Source organism: Pygocentrus nattereri, chromosome 2 (genome assembly GCF_015220715.1).
Source record: "Pygocentrus nattereri isolate fPygNat1 chromosome 2, fPygNat1.pri, whole genome shotgun sequence".
In the NCBI taxonomy this organism is placed as follows: Eukaryota; Metazoa; Chordata; class Actinopteri; order Characiformes; family Serrasalmidae; genus Pygocentrus; species Pygocentrus nattereri.
Genome location: NC_051212.1, coordinates 50,312,068 through 50,334,442, shown reverse-complemented (window position 1 = coordinate 50,334,442; position 22,375 = coordinate 50,312,068). Strand labels below are relative to the sequence as shown.

At 38.2% G+C, this 22,375-nt stretch overlaps 1 protein-coding gene across 1 annotated transcript; it reads right to left on the bottom strand.

The window, feature by feature from the left end:
* Positions 1-323: 323 nt before the first annotated feature.
* On the bottom strand, positions 324-20,407 carry copb2 (COPI coat complex subunit beta 2). Its single transcript, XM_017723088.2, has 22 exons — positions 20,120-20,407; positions 17,299-17,436; positions 17,055-17,141; positions 16,155-16,281; positions 15,891-16,039; positions 14,367-14,513; positions 12,941-13,040; positions 12,664-12,806; positions 11,710-11,909; positions 11,300-11,410; positions 9,663-9,751; positions 8,500-8,606; positions 8,236-8,379; positions 6,895-7,025; positions 6,304-6,511; positions 5,809-5,919; positions 5,296-5,510; positions 4,628-4,720; positions 3,995-4,178; positions 1,747-1,821; positions 998-1,168; positions 324-746 (listed from the first exon to the last, which is right to left on the bottom strand). Exons 1-22 carry the CDS (start codon positions 20,120-20,122, stop codon positions 651-653), a joined length of 2,829 nt encoding a protein of 942 aa, XP_017578577.1. The 5' UTR covers positions 20,123-20,407; the 3' UTR covers positions 324-650.
* Positions 20,408-22,375: the final 1,968 nt, after the last annotated feature.

Below are 22,375 nucleotides of genomic sequence, written 5' to 3'. Positions count from 1 at the left end.
GGTGGGACGAGAAAATCAGCGATCTAGCTACCGAGACATTAGCATGCTATTAATGATTTTTAATGTTTTTCTTTAAATCGAGGGTCCCATTTCGTAGGGCAAGATTTCAACTACTACCCCTTGTAACTCTGTTCCAAGGGATTAGTGTGACACTCAAAAAAACAAGGGGTAGGAGTGAAAACAAGAAACAGGTTTGGGCTTAAGTGAAGCCTGCGTGACGTTTTCCAAGGTCTGAAATCTGCCTGGAGTGAGACGTGAAGAGCAAACTAACAACTCAGTTAAATTTGTCTGGGATCCTGGTGAAGATGTAACTAAACCAGAAGTTGAAATTGACAATATTTATTAAGATTGATTGGATTAACATGGTCAGAAAAACATGAATGTAAATATACACTTTGATGAAAGGGGAAAGAAAGAGAAGGGAAAAAAAAGTTGAAGGTCCTACATCAAGTACAAAATTTGAACTCACCAAACAAAAAAATTCTCCCCATCTTTTCATCCACGGCGACAGCCATGTTCACACCTCAGTCCTCGTTAGATATACATTCCCTTCCACATCTGCAGTTCTGGAGGACTTGCATGACAAACGACATGAACAAATACAAGGGCTTGGTCTCTTAAATAAAACATAATGCTTCGGTATTTGGGGTTCAGTCGTCTAAGAAGTCGTCGTCCAGGTTGACGTCGGTGGTGTCGATGTCATCCAGCTCCATGTTGTCCAGGTCGTCTTCTAGTTCCTCCAGAGTCTACAGGCAGAGCCAAAAGATCTATTAACTAAGAGAACTGGATCTCAGTGGCTATGGTCATGAAGCAGCGCTAACAGAAAACCTTTCATTTACAAAAACACTCAAAAACAAGGGGCAGAAAAACAAGAATAATCTCTACACAATAACTCATGCAATGTATAATTCCAAACACAATAATAAACCCAAGACTTGTAAGGCACATTAAGCAAGAAAATGTGGATCATTGTAACACAAAAGCTAAGCATTTGCACCTTATCTTGCAACGTGCTTGCTATTGTAGTGGCCACCTCTGGCTTCTTAGTAGGTTCAGGCTCTGGAGGAGCCACACTGGCTACAGCAGCGGCGATAGGCGCTGAAACAGCAGCCATGACTGAGGCCAATACTCCAGCTTCTTCTGTAGCCTCCTGAGTGTCTTCTACCTTCTGCAAGAGCACACAGATATAAGCAGTTATACTCCAGAGGACATTAATAAGCCATTAAACTATGTTAGAAGTAGCTTAGATTTTGTTTTGCACAATTTAAAACAAACACAAATAAGATGAAGATAACATACAGTGCAGGGAGAGGCAAAATGAACAGGCTTGTTTAAAGCCTCCACCTAAATAACAATTCTAAATATTATTGAAAATTGAAAATTCCCAACTGTCTCTGCTGCAGGTTTCCCAGAGCGAGACATAACAGCTGAGAATTCTAAGCATTGGCACAGTTAGACTGGTGGGAATGAAGCGATAGAAGCCAAACGGGTGGTTCCCTGAGCTGGGCTTGAACCCTGCTTGATCAGCTGTAGGATGAGAATCTGAGCCATTCAGCTAAACAGCTACTGTAGAAACTGTATTTCAAATGTGATTATTCTCACTCCCAGACTTGCATGTAAAATGTGTGAAGCCTGCAATAGACTACCGACACAAACAGAATACAACCTGCATCTTAATAGGGTGCTTTTTAAAGAATTGAACACATATATTAGTTTTTTTGTGTGCCTACAGATGCAAAAACCTACCTGTATAAGGGTGGGGGGGACGCCTTTGGGCTCATAACCGCTGGCTTCCTCCAGAACATTCCGCTCCTCATTAGGCTAGGCAGAAAGAGTCAGACAAATAGCAATGAACACTAGCATCACAGTATAAGAGAAGGGCACATTCATCAGTTTGAATTTGTGAGGCATTATTAGCCTCATGTGATGGATAAAAAGAAAATTTAAAACAAGACAATTTATATAACAGGTAAATATTAGAGTAAGGAATAAACATCTAATATAAATTAATCAAATTAAAACTAAAACAAGATAAAAGGATTTTGAAGTACGAGCACTGTTCCTTCTTTACGTTTGAAATTATTCACAGACTGCAGAGCCCTCCTCTGTCAGGCTACTCCAAAGGCGAGGGATACGTATAGTAAAAGCTGCCTCTCTGTCTTTTTCCGTGCTCAGGGTATTCTGTGCAGACTGGTGCCGGAGGAGCAGAGGGAGCCATTTGATTCATTAAACTGAAACATGTACTGCATCTATATGGCAGCTGGTCCATGAAGAGATTAAAAAACTAATAAAAGTATTCTCAAATTCAGTGTGACCCTAATGGGGTAAGCAATGAAGGGATGGTAGTCATATGGGCTCTCTTTTTGGTCGTGGTGTATCCATGAATCGATTGAAACTTATTAGTGAATTCCTTTGAGTGAGACCTACAAAGGAGCACCGCACAACAGACACGTTAGGAGGCCAGAGACTCAGCATCTCACTGTTCACCGCAGGCACAAAATTTACACAGAGAAAGGAATCAATCTAAAGTCTTTAAGATAAAACAGAAACATTTTAATTGTCTCTGCTAATGGTATTAGACTAGCTACTCTTGCCTTTTAGCAGGAAAACAGCAGATGCCACACGTGATAAATTCACTCAGACCTATCACATAATCATAAATATCACATGTGACACTAATCAGCTAATCAGATCTGAGCATTACGATGAGCTCTGAGACTTGAGTGAGTGACGCTCACACAGTGGCGGGACGAGGACAGAAACAGCTGTCAGAGAAGAAAGTGAGTCAGAGGGAAGTTTTCACATGATATGATCTAAAAAGAGACAATAAATGTTGAAATATGACTGAATTGTACTTTTAGATTTGGCAAAATCAAAGTTGTTGACTGTATAAGATGTTGATATACCTACTAGGCTACTTCATTTTACAGTATAAGGCACTGAATCATAAGGCAAGTTAGACATTATGACGTTCCAGACCTTTGTTTTAGAAAATTTTCTCTAACTGGACCTTACTGAATTTTAATTAAAAGACCCCTACTTTAAAGGGAAACTACTAAGCTCATGTTCAATGCTCAGAATTTTATTTTTGGGATCTACCAGAAAAGATTTACATGCCTGTGTTTTAAGAACGCATTTTTTTTCATACTGTACATCTCCATTTACCCTCTGTCTGAAACGCTCTGTAAGACCTCCTGTGCCAATAAGCCCCGCGTCCTGATAGTGTGCTCTGATTTGTCAGTTCAATCAGTCTGTTCTGAGTGGTCAACTGCCAGAGGGGCTATTCGTATAATGCGGTCAGTTCTGCCATATCAGTTTAAGCCAGAATCCGATCCTGAAAGTCAGGTAGAAAAAAATCGGTAGACCCGATCCACCGTCATAAGCCAGACTGGCGCTGAATGTTTCAGAGTGGTAATTTTTGATTTTGTAGCTCTCGTGTGTGAGGGTTGGCCAAGCTTGCTGGTAAGGGGGCAATAAGGATTGTGTTACAAAATTGCATCATCTTGTAACAAAAGTAAAAGGCTGGAATTCCATTGAGGAATTCAGGCAGCTGAGAAAAGTGGTTTCTATGGGAGGGAGTCACTGTTTACTTTATGAATCTGACAACTATTCACAAGCACATAAAGCTATAACACAGTAAAAGGGGGGGGGGGGAATCATAAAAAAGGTCATTTTTAAACTGCCTTTTGTCTTTTTATGTTTCCCTCTTTAGACTAAACAAATAAAGTTTAAGCAAAGTGTAAGACGCCAGCACCTCACTGCCCTCTGGTGGAGCACAGAGTTCAGACATCTGGTGGTTCTTTTGACAGTTGTTACTTCAGTGACCAGCTAATTTGCAAACAGAAAAATCCTAATTTCCTATCCAATTTAATTAATAAATTAATAATCAGCCAATCAGCCTTATTTACTGCCATTCAATGAAAAGAAGCAGAAGTAGGAGCTGAATACAAGATGGAGAGGATGACGGACAGAGAAAGTGTAAACAGGCCCTCACCGTGACCAGTGGGTAGTCAGTGGCTGGTCTGGTCTTGCCCAAGCAAGTCTCACGGAGGTAATGCTCCGCCACAAACGCCTCCTTTAGGCCAGGGAATAGATTCTCATACTCGGTGGGGTCGGCTAGTGACTCAGCTGCCTTCTGGTTCACTTTAGCCAGGCTCTCTCGCCACAGCTTCACCACTCTGTCAGTAACACACATACTCTTTATTAGTTGGTGGATATCTTAGATTTTCTAAGTGGAAATAAATTAAAACACATCCTATAAAGAAAATACACTTAAACATGAAATGATTCTATTATTCTGCTTATTTCTGTGTTAAATTTCTAATTATTTTGCTGTGTTTAACATACTGGAAAAAAGTATAAAACAAAATGAGCTTTTTTTTCCCCACAGACTACATTTAAGTTTTCATTTCTTCCAAATGTTAAAATCAGCAAATAAAAAGTGACTGTGTATTAAAATGTGCAGAATACGCAGTGGATGTGCACTTATTTTCAGTATTTATCACACGCTTGGCTCTATTTACATATCACATGCAAAGGACACAATCAAATGATTAACACTAATTCATGCAGATATTTTGATAGTGTGAGCAAGTGAGTAATTTCCAGATTTGTGACTATGACATACCTGGACACTTGGCTAGGTAAATATGTGCGAGCCAAAAAAGCGGCCTCAGGCAGGCGATTGGTCCGGATCAAGAGCTCCAGACACTGGTCCAACCTGAGCAGAAGAATATATGCACACTTGCATCAAAATCCAAACGTAAGCAGATTTTTAACATAAAAATAACCTTAAGCATGTCATTTTTACAAACTGGTTATGAGGGCACAAATTTGCTGAAATTTAATAATTTAGCCCTGGGGTGGGCAACATGTGTTTATCGTTATTGGGATAAATGATTTCACAATACACTTTTCTGAGCATTTAAATATATCAGTAAAACACCAACTGAACAATTTATTACAAACACAGCATAATTAGTACGGTCTAATTGGATTTACTGCAGTGCAATGAAACATTTAATAAAAATCATTGTAGTTTTGCAGGCTGTACTGGAAAAAAAAAACATTGTAGGCCTATTATAGTGTTTTATATTATATACACACACACACACACACACACACACACACACACACACACACACACATATATATATATATATATATATATATATTATAGTGAAGTCTTGCTTTCAAACATTTGGCCTAAATTTCCAAGGTGCGTACATCTAATATTAGTCAATCCTTGAAAGCAAAACTTTAACAAGAACCTATATACAAGCCCAATATACTCACTTGCCCTGCAGGAAGTAGGTCATAAAGGCCACGTTGTTTTTGCCGTCACGTTCAGCACCCTCGGCCAATTTGCTCACCATAGTAGCATTACCGGAGGCGGTGGCCAGCAGCAGCAAACCACCATAGTCCTGGGCATGATGGAGGCACTCCTGGGCCAGCCCAAACTGGCACTTACTGATGGCCAACTCAGCCAACTGCTTCCACTTCTGCTCAGACTAGAGAGGAAGAAATAAAATATGACTTTGTACTGACAGCCAAGACATCATTTCACCCAGAGTGACTTTCATTAACCAAGCTACCCTGGAGCTACTTGGAGGTTAAGTGCTTTGCTCAAGGGCAGATTGGCATTAGCCAGCAGCTGAGAGCCAACACACATCACAGCCAAGTTCCTGAACCGCAGGAAGAGCACCATCCAGAGTAGCATTCAAGTAAAAAAAAAAAAAAAAGCTAGATAAACAATCTGACTGAGAGATGACTCGTTTCTTACTTGGATATTCCTGATAGGAAACTTACCTCTGCTTCTACTGCTAACTGGTAAGCAATCTTCAGTTCTCCTAACTGCAGTGCAAGCTCAAATCTGTGCTCTGGATCAGTGGATACAGCTAAAGCTTGCTGCTTGAAACCCTGTGGAGAGATGACCCAATAAAATGAGATCAATCCTTAATGAAAGTTTCAGCGATTTAAAAGTAAATTTGTAAAGTAAAAAAGTACAAAACCAATTTAGTTGAAGGTACATGTATAAATTTATTCTGGGGTGATAATATTCCTTTAAAACTTCACAGCTGTATAAATGAATAAATAAATAAATGTACATACAAAAAAGGCAGATGCATCCAAAATGGCAAAAAAAGCTGCAGATTATCTCATCCAAAAATGTCCTCAAGATCACATGTGTAGACTGTAATATGTACAATCTGTCTAGTGTGTATATACACACACACACACACACACACACACACACACAATCATTGTTAGTGTTCAGGTTCCAACACATTCGAGAGGTCCTACCTGTTTCTCCAGGAAGTGGGCTACTCTGGTCCTCTGCTCTTTTGGGATGGTGGGAAGCACTTTGTCAGCCATTCCAAAGTCTCGCCGCATCACTGCTGTCTGGTACTCCAAAACAGACACCAGGAGCGAGTAACTGACGATATTGAGCTCTTTGTCTCCCAGGTAGAGTCGGTCATCTTTAGGGATGTAGCCCAGCAGGTACATAGTCCTGAGAAGACCAGGTCAAGGTCAGGCTGTTGTGCTGACTAAACTACACAACTAGTGCTTGGGCTCCCCAAAATAAGGGTATTTGATTTGGCCTGCCAGAAAGTTTCCCTCATTGCACCGGTCTCTCCAAATAAGAGAACAAACAGATCTTACGGTAAATAAAGTTTTAAATTCAATCCTTTTAAAACGTGTTTTAAGCATTTCATACAGTAATGTTACATGATGCATTTGAAAAACTCTCTGAAACCCATCGACCTTCTTCTTTATTGCTATATTGTTCCTTTTTTGACCGACCACAAATTTTGGCCTAGCAAAGCAAAAAGTTTGGGCACCCTGTACCCCATCAACTCTGTGACAGTCTAATAAGACAAACATCTACTGTACCTGTCCAGGTGAGCAATAGTGACAATCTCTCCTCCTACAAAGTAGTTGAGCCTGTTGACAGAGCTAGTGTAGATGAAGCAGTCTCCCACCCACAAGCCAGTCTTCACAATTTCCTGGATCTCTCCTTGGACCTGCACACACACAGATATGCACAGCAAGCTGGTTAATGTTTTATGCAATCAAATTGACGTGGTATTGGGTTGTCATTCTGAACTTCAATGCTACTTGGTTCACATTTACTTTTAAAATAACCAACAGCGACGGGAGAATAAATAGCAAATGCACTGCCCAATGCCTCATCGGGACCAATGCAGACCTGTTCACTTGCAAATCAAATTCTCATCAAGAACTAGCTCAATTTACACTGAATGTAGAGAAGGCATGACACTGATACCAATAATGACTCCTTGAATATTAACTGATAACGTTACTATTACTTAAGTTTGTTTTTAATTGAAGCACTTCACTTGAGATAAGCATTATCTTGGGCATCATGCACAAACTATTCATTCACTCTGCTATCCCACAAGAAGAAATACATGCTAACAGTACATATGAGAGGAATGTGAGTGTGAGCTATTTCAGGATAGCTTTTTTACATAATTGGATCCTTCAGACATCCAGTTCATCTTCTGCTGATACTGGGCCGATACCAATAACCATCAATATGCCACCTTTCTCTGTATGTGTAAGCACACAACACATCTGTAAACCAAGTGTAAGGTCTTTTATAAGCGCTTTGTTAATTTTCATGTATCCCAATAACAGGGAGCTTGGTGAACCACCTTTTGATGAGTTAGACCAGTGCTATTTAAGCCAGTCCTCAGGTCCAGTGAGGCATTCCACATTTTAGCTCCAACACAAAATGCAACCCGGAAAATGCAACACGGAGTAAACTGTCTAATGTCTGTGGGTCCCTCCGGTCCCTCGGAAGCAACCAAATGTGCTGTGTACATGACAACACAACCACAGCTAACTGGTAATCATAATACATTCAGCATTCAAGCTTACGTAAATATGGTCTTCACTGCCCAAAAAAAAAACAAAAAAAAAAACCACAGCCTGGATCTTAATTTACATAAAATAATCACAATTTAAACTGAATTTACTATATTGGACATAAAAAATTCAAAAATGAATGTTTATTATTATTATTTTATATTAGATATTATTATTGTTATTATTATTAGATAATTAGATTAGTCGTGCAGCCTTACTCCCGGACAGTTCTCTTTTCTCTTTATGTTGTAGTGCTCAAATCCCTTTCAGTAATCTGAACGTTTCAATTTAACCATCTAAATTGGATTTTTAAAAGTGTAACGATCAAAACAGTCCTCTAACCTCAAAAGCATCCTCAATACCATCCTCTGTGACCCCCTCGTTGGACTCCTGTGATGCAGCCACTTTGTCAGCCAGATAACGCAGGATGAAGAAAGACTCCTCGGTGGCAATACAAACCAGCTCTCCAGAGTCTGACCAGAAGATCTAAGGATAAACAGAAAACTCATCATACACGTATCATCACACTGTGACTTACGAGCAACACTGCAAATATCCATGATTAAAAACAGTTTTGCGAAATGAAGCGATGTCCAATATATTTACATGTTTGGGCTGAATCTCAATGCGGCGAATGAGCTCTGTGTTCTCCCAGTCATAGAAGGCCAAACCGTTTACAGACCTGACGCCCAGCAGGAAACCGCCATAGATACCTTTTAAAAAAAACACACAAACATGGATTAGCATTTGCTCAAAATTACACATCACTTCAAGTTAGCAACTTTAGTTACAATCCCGTTTCCAAAAAATTTGGGACCTCGACCTGGTGGTTAAATGCTCAACAGATCAGTAAAAGCAATCTTGACTGAAGACAAAAAGAGCATCCCAGACTCAGTCTTTCAGAAGTTACTCTTAATCTGTGAAAGACTGCACAGGCAAGTAGTCCAACGATTCAAGAACAACATTTCTCAATAAAAAAAACAGCAACATCATCTACGATACATAACATCGTTAAAATACTCAGAGAATCTGGAGAAATCTCTGTGTCCAACGGACAAGGCTGAAGACAAATATTGGCAGGCCCTCCCGTAGCACTGCACTAAAAACTGACATGACTCTGTAGTGGAAATCACTGCATGGGCTCAGGAACACTTCTGACAACCACTGTCTGTGAAAATAGTTCATCTCGTCCACAAATGCAAATTAAAACTCCATGCAAAGAAGAGACCGTATATAAAATCAGGACCCAGAAACACCGCTTTCTTCCCTGGGCCCAAGCTCATTTAAGATGGACCGTGGCCAAGCGAGAAAGGGGTCCTGTTGTTCAAGAAATCAACATTTTTTAAAATCAAATTTTTTTAAATGGCCTGCCTGCATTTGGCATATTATAAAACAAAAAAAAAAAACGAGAGAACAAAGAACATAAAAAACATTTCACTTTCAAAACTACTGCAGTTGGTCTCCTCAGTCCCCAAACACTTGTGTTACAGGTTAAAAGAAGAGGTTTATGTAACACTGTGGTAAACATGCCCCAGTCCCAACTCCTTTGGAATATGTTGCTGGCATCAAATTCAAAATGGGCACTTTTTAAAAAAAATCAAAACATTACTCAGTTTCAACATTTTATATGTTGTCTTTGTACTATTTTCAATTAAATATAGAGTTGACATGATTTGCATATCACTGTGTTCTATTTTTATTTTTCACAAGATCCCAACTTTTCTGGAAAATGGGGTTGTATAAAAATTGTGAAATTAAATGTGCTGTACCCTCAGCTCCAAAATCTGGCTTGAAAGACTTCTTCTCCTTGAAGTTCTTGAAGATTTTCACAACACTATTGCTTTCTCTGATTGCATACCTGCACATCAGAATAACACAAGATTTCTTATTCATTTGACACTTTGATAAAATCCCAGTCAGAAATAGCAAGAAACCATGATTGCTACACCAGGACTAATACTGTGTTTAGGCACTCATGAGAAAATGATTTATATCAGTAAGCTCGGTTGCTAATGTAAATTTAGACAAACATTCTCAATCAATTCTCAAAACAAAGACCGTAATACAACTATAGTATAATTATCAATAACTGTTAACAATGTATCTCTTATACTGACAATTATACTCTGTACAGAAAGCATGAAAGTTTGAATAGTCTACCATAAACTGCAATCTTTTCTACCGTATGTATTTTTAACTAATCAAAGAGTAGAATGACTATATGAAGTGAACAGTTGAATCAAGTCAAAGCAATTATATATATATATATATATATATATATATATATATATATATATATATATATATATATATATATATATATATAATGTCAAAGAGAATCAAAGGACAATAATTTACACATCAGCACATTTTTGCATTTTTACAATATTGGATAATTTGCAATGACAGATGATCCTCTACTGAATACAACTTGACCCTCATCGTGGTGCTTGTTGCCCAAAAAGGAGCATATATAGCGTTTTCTTAGCTGTATTAAAAAGCACATTGAAGCACATCGAGTATTTATTCTTCACATTCATCACCAGTTTTTCACTGGCAGAAAAGGTGAAAGCTACCATTATATGTCATTTGTTTATTTTGTTAATTTTATTTTTATTGTAATTTTTATTCAACAGAATCAAGCTTGTATTTAAACTCTGCCAGTATTACAGTATTACTCTGGTCTCATCGTAAAGTTTTGAATGAAAACTAAATGGTTAAATTCTTGAAACTCAGTTTCAATTAGAAATTGTTTTTCTCCATGGGGTATACGTAAATTTAGCTAAGCCAGCTCTCCTCTTGATTACGAATTCAAGAGCTGAAGAGAAGTCCCAATGTGCAAGATTAACTAGTGCATGAGAGCATGCAGAGAAATCAACCAATCGAGCTCTGATTTCCAATGTGCAGGACCCATTTCATGAAAAAACCCTCACTTTAGTCCTTATGGAAGTCCTAGATACATCACTGACTGAGAATTCAGCAATTGAAAATATCAGCGGCAGCTCGACAACAGCCTCTCTACTGAAAGACTCTCTGAGAAACTGCTAGAAGGTAAACCATACTCGTCACAAGCTTCAAATAAAACATCACGTCTCTTAAGAGCTTCAAATGTCTGAAAAACCTTTTTTGAATTTTCCACCCTCTTTAACTGGTACAGCATTTACTTAAACGCTCCAACCAAGATTTGATATTTATGGCTCAAATGGAAAACCTAGCCCTAAAGGTCATAGTTTGCAACTGGATAATCTTGTGCATCACCTAGAATCTTGTTCACTTGCAAATACAACCTAAAACTTTTCTGATAGAAAGCATCACATGAATATTTTAGCAGGTCTTCTAAGACCTATTATTTATGCATGCTGTTAGTACTGCAGTGCAGTGATTGCAGGGACTGAAAAAATCTTACTCAGAAGAGTCATGGGCCCAGACAAACTCCTGGGCTGAGCCGAAGCTTTTGTTCCTCAAAGCCATGGCTGTGTAGATGATATACTCTCCATCTCCACAAACCACCACAAACCTAGTGACATCAATCAAGAGGAAACTTAATTAGTCAGTTAGTCACAGACAAACATTTCTAACATATTTCATAAAGAGAGCCCAGATGCCCAGTGTATTAAGACAAATTTTCCAGTCTAACATTACAACACTAGCGTACATCCAAAAATAACAAATACACGATTGATTGCTTTCGCATATTCAAAGCAGCTAAATTAGAAGTAGTTCTAATTTTTTTTCATACAACTTCACTAAAGAGTCCTTGAAATGCTTATTGATGCTTAAGTATCAATTTGGATTTACTATCTTGTGTGAACTAACCTTCCATTAGGGTTGTGCTGAATAGTCTGTGGGTAGATCTCGCAGCTGCCCATATCTTTTACAGCCAGTGGCAGCCTCTCTCCATCTTTAATTTCAGCATCCCCCATGGCCTTCAGGTTAGCCTGCTGGACCTCAGAGTGCTTAGCCCAGATAATCTTTCCATTGGTATCCATAGACATGGCTGGCTCCTCACGTCCAAGCTGATCAAGAAACACAGAAATAATTACATCAAATCATCTGACAGTCATATTGGCATGGATTGTGATAAGCAAACAAAGGAGGCAAAGAAGGCTACACAACGCAGGCAAAAACAGCATTACACTGAAATTCAAAAGGTGGCAAAAATGGTAAATGGTCACTTTCAATGGTCACTTTTATAGGGTTGTCACCATTGCTTTATTAAAATCATTCACATATTAATCAATTAAGACACATTCTTGATAAATAAGCTTAGTGCATAGTTTGCAATGTTAATAATGAAAAGGGTATCCACAGTCTGAACAACCTCCACAAAGGAAGCTATTAGCACCAAATTGCTTTTGTGTTGATCACTGATAAAGAGGAGACCCACACCAGCAGGATCGCACAAATGGACGTATCTTCGTAGTTACAAACTATGAATAAGAAGTAACATTAAATGTTTGCTGCTATACATTGTGTACACCAGAAGTAAAAGATTATATAAAGCAAAAGATTTTTTCTTTTAAGTCTTGGCTGGACAGTTCAACAGACAGTCAACAGGCTACTCCAATATTATTATTTATTGCTTTACTGACAGATTCACTTTAAAACTGCAACATACATAAAATGTTGTTTCAATGCTTAAATGCTTTGAATGTTTAAATCGAGCTGGCCTAGTAGTACTATTAAAGCATGTGTGAGGTGTGAATGTACATCATCATGTTATATCATTCAATTCAAATAATCTCTGATTGTATGGCAATAACATATTACCTTGATAATGATGCTCCCCTCATCGTAACCAAGCGCCACGTTGTTGGAGCCACGCAGGCCACACACACACCATACTCGCTCCATGCCATAGTTCAGTGTGCTCTCAAGGCGGTAGGTGCTGGAGTGCCAGATACGCACTGTACCTAAACACCAGTAAGGAAACACAATATGACTTGTCAAAGCTGGCTATTACTGGATGTCATTAACTGATTCGTCTAGCCTTAGAAGTCACTGGCCACATCTGCATTTTTGGCAAATTCCCTTCAGGCAGACTGACCATCTTCAGATCCTGTGACGATGATTGGCAGCTCTGGGTGGAAGCTCACACATGACACGTTCTGGGCATGACCCTCCAGAGTCTGCACGCACGTCTTATTCTGAGGAGACATGAGAGGAACTTTAAAGGAGCAAAAAATGAGGCAGTTAATGCTGGAGCACAAAGAAAGATGCTAAAAGGAAGAAGGTCTGTCTTTCTAACTGAACCGTACCCTTCTGAAGTGACATTTAGAATAAAACCCAACAAACTTAGCTTAGGCGAAAGGTGCCCAAGTGCAATGTTTATGGCATGTCAAAAATACAAATGTATACAATGAAGGTAGGTAGGTTTAAGCAACATAAAGCATAGACAAACGTTTGTCCTATCATCGGGTGATAAGGTGGGGTTAGCGTAACTTTTTAGTGTGCCAAATCAAACATCCTCACAGGCCACACTGTCTTAGCAAGGCAACTTAAATACTATCCGGGTGGGTTATGTTTCTTACAGCGGGGTGGGATAATGTCGTTTTACCACAGAACAGCTGTAACGTTAATGACTGATTGGCACAGTATAAGACATCTCTGTTTAAACTTCAGAGATGAGAGTGACAACTTTATGCATTGCCACCAGACCAAACAATACACTCAGCTAGTAGATTCAATTAGTAGAAACAAGAAAATTGGCCATTTACTGTAATTTCATTCATTCTAAACATCTATCTAGCTGTCTTAAAAGAAATCAATATAACATTGGCATGATCATTAGCAAAGAAATTTACAGTGAAAAGTAAACACTAAAATAATGTTTTCTAAAATTTTACATGTTTAATGTTTAGAGCCATATATTTGTTAAGGATGATACATACTGCCTTAATTTGGGAAACTCAAAATTCACACAGCATATAACTATCAACACTTTATAATACGCAAATGCTGACCATTACTGACATGGGAGCATGCAGGTCACTGAGATTTAGGATTCAAACAAGACTGTGATAACTGCATTAACTCAACTCCCCATGTAAACCCATCAAAACAGTACCTGCACCCTGTAATCCCAAAAAAAATCTCTTAAAACAAAACGTGGTCTTGAGTTCTACATTATTTGGAAAGCTGTTTGGTCAAATGTAAAAAATTCAGACTCCACTGATACCTTAGCCTTGTGAAACCACTGTCCCCGTGATTTTAAATAACTGTGAATTTTAAACTATTTCAATAACATATCTTTACATATTCTTAGTTACTTTGTTTGTATGTTTGTTCCATAAGGGTTTTCCTAATTAAATTATATATTCACTGTATGATATAGTAACAATAGAGACTGGCTGTCTATTGGAAAAATGTTTTTTTTTTTAATTAAAAATAAAAAAATAAAAAAACTAATTAGAAAAAACAAAACAAACAAACAGAAAAACATCTTTGCTTAAAAAAAGAAAGGAGGTCTATACCTGGTAGTCCCAAATCTTTACCAGCCTGTCATCAGCTCCTGAAATAAGATAAGGCTTATCTCCTCCACTGTAATAATCAATGCAGTTCACTCCTTTCTCATGACCCTCCAGAGTGAAGTTAGGAGACGATGAGCCCAGCTGCCAGACCTACGGCACCACAAAAGAAAAATAAATAAATAGCAGTGTACTCACATCATCAAAATAATCCATCTGCCCTCCTTTAGTCATCTAAGAGATACTATATTTATATACTTTATTATATATTATATTTTATTAATTATATTATATGGACGGATAGTTGAAGTTTAGTGCAGGGTGCCCAAACTATTTACTTGGGTGTCTATAGTGAAATATTGTAGGGCAGTAGGTCTAAATACACAACAGTATGCAAGTCTAGAAATATGCAGTAAAAGTAAAGGGTGCCTGAATATGTAGCTTGTGATCAATGCCAACATATTAGCATTTTCAGCAAACATTTTCAGGTTTGATTTTATATATATATATATATATATGTATGTGTGTGTGTGTGTGTGTGTGTGTGTGTGTGTGATATATATATATATATATATATATATATATGTATATATATATATATATATATATATATATATATATATATATATATATATATATATATATATATATATATATATCACACACACACACACACACACACACACACACACTTACTTGTATTTCATAAATGATACAGAGCTCTTATTTTATACAGTTCAACAGAACTTTTTCCATTTTTTTCTTTTTTATTACTTTTACAATACATTTTGTTGGTAAAACACTTCACTAAATACTGGATTATACTTGACTAAAATACAGAATTACATACAGTGGGGTCCAAAACTCTTGAGACCACATTGAAAATCTGGTACTGTTCTAATTTAATCAGGGAAATAAGTAGTAGACCATTTAAGTATTTTGAAAAAATAAAGACAAAATGAAAAAAACATTAGGTTGCAGTTAAAATTTAAGCAAATTCATAAAACTTAACACGTTAAAGCCTTTGTACAAAAAGGCCATTTTTTCCCCTTTTCTACTAATGAAGCTCATGTTCAGATGACTTTCAGGTGGATTTGATCTACTCATCAAACACTATTTTCATTGTTAGTAATCAGAGTCTGCGCCAGCTCGACTGCACACCATCAAAGCAATACGGAGACAAACACTGAAAAACTCTGAAATTCATATAAATATTTTAAAAAGTCTACTTTTTCACTCACTTTTTATTAAATTAGAAAAGAACAAAAATAAAAGCATTTTCAGCAGCGGTCTCATACTTTTGCTTCCCACTGTAGTTATATTTAATATGCTCTCTCATTGTGTTAGGGAGTTGGGACAGTGTACCGTTCTAGTGGGTTAAATTCTCAAAGGCCAACTTAGGGACATCTTGAGCAGCCCTGCTCTAATTTATGTACATACATGATGTTTATATGAAAAACAATATAATAATAAAAAAAAATGTTTGTGTGTAAAACCATATCTGCATATTTACACATGTCAATCAAATACCTTGATGGTTCTGTCCAGAGATGCACTGGCAAACTGGTTGTTGTCTTTCGGGTTGATGACAATCTGCATGACGTAGTGTGTGTGGCCCTCAAACACCTGACTGCATGACCACTTCTTCTCCCAGTCCCACAGCTTAATCAGCATGTCATCTGAATGCACACATAAATACAAATAGTGTCAAATTCATGCACTTATAAATTACTCAGACATCAATCCTGTTTCCTTCTTTTAGAGGAGATCATGTGAAAATGAATCTGTACATACCACTGCTCGTAAGGATGTAGGGCTGGGTGGGGTGTACAGCAATGCAGCGGATGTAATCTGAGTGGGCCTCAAACATGTGGACCCGCTCCAGTGTGTTGTAGTTGAAAACACGAATCTGCATATCATCCTAGAGAACAAGAGGGCGGAAAGTAAGTGATTTACTCCATGTCCAGCCAAATTTGTTACCATAACAGCATCTGAGATGCAGTAAAAATTACTAAGCTTCAAAGACGTCTTAAATTCATATGCTATTAATATGTAATACAACTGGTTTACACTTAAAGGGCCAATATCCTACATTTTATTAATTGTCCCGACAGACGTCCACTTATACCATCTGTGTCGGCTTATGCACCAAAAACAGTCATAATTCATTTTTACACAACTATTTCAAGATCTCTGACTGCTGGGATAGGCTCCAGAAACCAACCCACCCCCCACCCCCCCTCAACAACCCTGAGGGAGAAGCGGCTTAGAAAATGTGTGTGTGTGTGTGTGTGTGTGTCTCAAGATCTCTGTCTTTTAGAATTAAACAGGATGTTGTGTTACTGTGCCTTTAAGACTGATGCATGTAAATGATCTCTGTTCTGATTATCTGTCCTGTATTGTGTCTCACTCAAAAAACAATCCTGGCTGAAAGACTCCTTAAAACTTCTAAATGAATGGACTGGGCTAAACTGCTGTAGGCTGAATAAGCAGATGTATGGAAATGTGTTGGTTCACAGAAACAGTGAATCTAAAACAGGCTGTTTGTGCAGCTTAACTTCCATATATAGGGAATAAAGAGTATGTCAATAAAAAAGTAAGAAAAATTTTGTTTTCCAAGATATTTGCCCATCCTGGAGGAGGAAGGTGCTACGTGAAGTGATCTTAATACAAATGTTGTGACGTTCTACTTACCGCTCCAGTGATGACCCAGTTCTTCCTGGCAACAAACTTCGAGGCCCTCACTGGCAGGTCACATACTTCAAACGTCTTCACCAAGGTCTATAAAGGTGATGAAAGGAAACAGTATCAACATAAAACATATATAATTTGCTGCTATAAATTATTCTTGACATCAGTCTTGAACCACATGAACTACAAATGTTACCGTTTGCAGTTCACTGACAAAACTTTCCACACAAAATGATCTTTCACTCACTTGTGTTTCATGGTTCCAGACACAGACGCTGCCGTTGTACAAACTGGCCATCATCCATGGCTCGGTGGGATGAAGGTCCACACTTTTGACACGGTCGGACCGAGCCGTGAGCTTGCGCTTAATGTCCAGCCTGAGAGGCTACAGGAGAAAGTATAAAAGCATAAATTACCATCTATGTGATCACCCACTTCACTTTTACCTACTACTGCATTACTAAAGCAGAAACTAGGCATTTTTGAAACCTACATGCACATATTGTTACAAGGGAGGACCGAGCATATTGGAAACACATCAGTATTTGTAAAAACTCATTGAAAAAATACAGATGATTTGATCTGAATGATATTTAAAAGTAAAGTTAAATATTCTGATGTAGGAGATGCCCGGCTACTGAGCTAAAATGTATGCATTTTTCTGTATTTGTAAGCCTCAACCAATTCATTTCTCACTAATGCTAATCCAGGTGAATTTAGACTTAGTATCAACGTTTTATTAACGTTTGTCTAATGGCATACACAGTGGGGTCCAAATGTCTTGAGACCACTGGTGACAATTTTGCATTCTTTTCTAATTTAACAACATTTTTCATTGCAAATTCAATTATCAGCATAATTTAAGTGGAAGGTAGAATCTTTGAATGTTTATATGACTTTCAGTATTTCTTAGTATTTGTTGCAGTATGTCTCCCTTTTGGTTTAATAACAACATCCACTTGAGCTGGTATGGACTCATGCTAGAGTAGATCAAATTCACCTAATGGCCAACTGAACATGTGCTACAATGGAAGGAATAAGGCCTTTTTGTAAATGGTCAATATCACAAATTTGGTTCTACTTGAATAGTGAACTAGAAATGCAAGCTGGGCAATATGACAGATCATTATCCTAATAGATAAAGTTGCAATACTATAAAATACACTTTTCTGAATATACTGTGTACTTCTACACAAACCAACTGCATTTTTTCCATCACAAAACGAGCAAAATTAGTCCAGTTTAACTGTATTTAGTGCAACACATTGTCAAATACTGCAATATTGGAAATGAAGATGACTGTATTCACAGCATCTGACAGCACTCTTTTTTAAATACAGTACTACTGCTTCTTTTTCACTTAGTTCCAACTGATCAGATGCCTGAAAAAATACATATTGTGCATATTGTGTATCATGCAAAGTTCTTGAAGTATCACAATATTATATTCTTGCCATATCACCCACCTTTACTAGAAAGAATTTCAAATATTTCTTCTTTATTTTAACTGTCAAAATTTTGTTTAGATTTTTTCACCATTGCAAAACTGAGTCTATTTCCATGTTTAAGTGAAATAAATACCAGATTTTTAGTGTCATCTCAGACTTTTGGACTCCACTGCATGCACATGAAAAATATCGGATATCAGCATCGACCCACAATTCCCTTATCGGTGCATCCTAGGGGTGAGCAACATGGCAAAAATGCTACATCACAATTCTTCAAAGCATTTTCAACATGCACAATATGCATCTCCACATTTTTCAGAAGACAGATGCTGTGATCTTCATTTCCAATATTTGACAACGTGTTGCACTAAATACATTTAAACTGGACTAATTTTGCTCAGTTTGTGATGGAAAAAATGCAATTGGTTTGTGTAGAAGTACACAGTATATTCAGAAAAGTGTACTCTATAGTATGAAACTAACCACTTCTTTTAACAATATTTTATCGTTGTCGTGATAAATTATGTTACAGTACGCCTTTCTGAGCGTATCTGGATTTTGTCACCTCTTTAAGTAACACTAAGTGTTTTCAGAAGACTTTTCTAAGACTTGAGTTGAGCCAGATTAGAACCTATAGTGCTATATGTAAAAAACACAGCCATATAAACACCAACAACATCAATACTACTACTACTAAATAACCTGCAACTACAATGACGTTTGTGTTTTACAACCTACACTGTACCAAATCCAATCAAACAGGCCTAACTATGCTCACACTGCAATAAAACATGTAACGCTAGCTTATTTATCACGATAACGACAAAATATTGTCATATTGCTCACACCTAGCTCCACTGCATCCCCAGTCTCACCTACCTAAGGCACTGTGGACACAAGCGAGCGCACAACGAGACACAATGTACTACAAAACCCAGAGAAAACGCTGAAATAAAGCATCGCTCGGGTTAGATGATGCAGTAGCGTTAACGTTGGTGTTGGTAGTCGCATCTTTATGAAACGTCAGATAAGCCAAGCCAAGTAACCCAAGCAGCCACAGCGGGTCTCTACCGTTAAAATATAAACATCTAGTAAATTATTATTGAGGGCTGTCATTAAAAAACACACACACACACACAAACACACACACACACACACACACACACACTTCTAAGTTACATGGCAGTTACACACGGACCGCTGAGACGAGCTAATTACTGACTTTTAGCCAGTTAGCGAGTTAGTTAGCCAGGTAAGCTAACCTAGCTAACTAAATGAAGACTTGGGATGTAGGCTGGGTAACTTATCTAGCAACTTTAGCTGACTAGCTAGCTCACAGTACGAATAACGGAGTCTGTTGTAGACACAAAGCACAATTATGGGCTTAATCAGACACCTAACTCACTGAATGGAGAGCTACGTGGCTCGCTAGCTGTCTGTCTATGTGGCCTCCAGCGCCGCTAAACTCGGTTAGCTTGGCAATGCTAACGCTGGCTAGCTGGCAAACTGACACATAACTAACCTAAGACGCCCGCAGAGCTGGAAAAAAAGGCAACAGAAAACCCCCCTGTACCCTCCAGAAATTGTGTTGTGCGGCAGTGATAGCAGCGCTGCCCTCACCATGTTGTTTTCAGGGCTGTTTCTCGCTCCTTCTGGCCGGGTCTGCCGCTGTCTGCAGCGCTCGAGCTGGACGAGCTCAGATCTGACGTGGAACTTCCTGGATCGTGTTGTTGGAGCTGCTGACGCGACACACACGAACGAAGCAGAGCAGCGTGGAGGGAAAATGGCTGAGTTTCCTTCACGTCCTAAAAAAGCAGTCCTCAATATGTGTAAGTGCAGTATCGCACGGAGCCGTTCTCTGCGTGGATCTATGGATTTCGTGAAAACAATGTGGTTACATTTTTTTTTTCACAGTGGCATTTATGGGCTCCGTAGTGTTGGACATAGACTTATGACCGAAGACAGATAAATAAAATAAATAAATAAAACTATATATATACATGGGAAAAATTCTGGTTCCATTGACTTACATTGAAATTAAAGTATGTTTTTTCCTTCTCCTGTTAAGTTACCTTTTTGGAGATACTAATATATATATATGTATATATATATATATATATATATATATATATAATGTGTGTGTGTGTGTGTGTGTGTGTGTGTGTGTGCAAATAAATGCAGACACACCGTAACACACCATATGAAGAGTGCAAAACACTCCCTCACCTCTCATGCAGTGAGCCTGAGGTAAATTAGTCCTGTTTGTTTTCAAAGGAGTGACATCAGATTCTGTAACTGCTAATGAGTTCATGAGGGAAAAAGGAGTAGAAGGAAAAGCCAGTCTCTTGGGGTTAGCTGTTAACCATTAGCCTGGAATTTTCTGCTTTTCCATCATTTTTCTTTTTCATTTTTTCTGCAAAATTTAATGGTTAAGAGGTAAATAAAGTCTGGTGAATAAATAAAGAGTGGCTTGATGCGAATTTTTCAATTTTAGAAAAAACATAAAGAGTCAGAATTCACAGTGGTGGTGATCGAAACCAGACATCTAAATTAATTAAAAAACTAAGTTTAATGCCTCTCACAGAACCTGCCTCACAAAGTTATTACACACAGTCATTACAAATACACTTCCTAATGCCTCAGATATTGTTTTACAACAGTTTTTCGAAAAAGGTTTAGGATTAAACTGTTACATTTTTATATGTTTAAGGCCAGAGGTACATGCTGCGGCTTCTCAGACAAAACTGTTCTCAAAGAAAACTTATTTTTTCAGATTTGCTACTGATTTAGCATCATCAGCATTACATGTAACAATTTAGAAGACACATATTGGTTCACGGGTGGTTTGGATATTAAACATAGCTAATAGCTATTTTAAACCTCTTGATTATTGGCCTAATAGTGGATATGGGTTATTATTAGGGTAACCATTGGCCGATTTGTGTGTCAGATGAACACACCGTTGGTACTTTTCACTCAGTGGCATCTCTAATCATCCTGTGGATGAATGGCTGAGGGAATTTGACCTCGGTCTGTCATGTCTGCCCCTGCTGTTACTCAGGTGGCCCACCAGATGGGGCCCTTACATGCTTCCCCATACTCACCATCAGAGGTCATCTTCCCCAAAATACTGTTTTCCATAGCAGCTAATCATGCTTACCTATGGACTACAGTGTTTCATTTCCCTGGTCTGCATTTCTGGGCCTTTTTATCCTTTTTTTTCTTTTTGCTGGTTTTCGACTTTGCTTGTCCTATGGTTTATTACTTCAGATTTATGGTTTTTGATATTGATGCCAATTATGGATTCAATTGGACTGAAATATGGCATTAACTTTAGAATAGATGGGCTTTAAATGTGGCACAGACATGCATTGCTATCTTTTGCATAAGTTTGTGAAATTTCTGTCCTGCTAGGTCTGCCCTGGTCAACTGTAAGTGCTATTATTGTGAAATGAAAGTGCTTAAGAGCAACAACAGCTCAGCCATAAAGTGGTTGGGCTTGGAAACTCTGGAGAGCCAGATTCCTCACAGTTAATGATTTTCATGCTCAAGCACACCTGATTCAACCAACCAACTAATTACCAGGTGTGTTGCAGCATAGAAACTGTACTGGAATCCAGCCCTCAGTTCCCTATCTTACAGTATACCATGCAAAATCACAGAGAGGGGCTGCTGAGAGTTGAAGCTGAGTTGCAAATTACCTCTGGAAGCAACATCAATCACAACAAGAACTGTGTGTCAGGGAGCTCCATGACATAGTTTTCCATGGCTGAGCAGCTGCAGCTGGAGAGGTGTAAACCATGCCACCACTGGACTCTGGAGCAATGGAAACATTTGTAAGCATCACGCTTCACTGTCTGGCAGTGTGGTAGATAA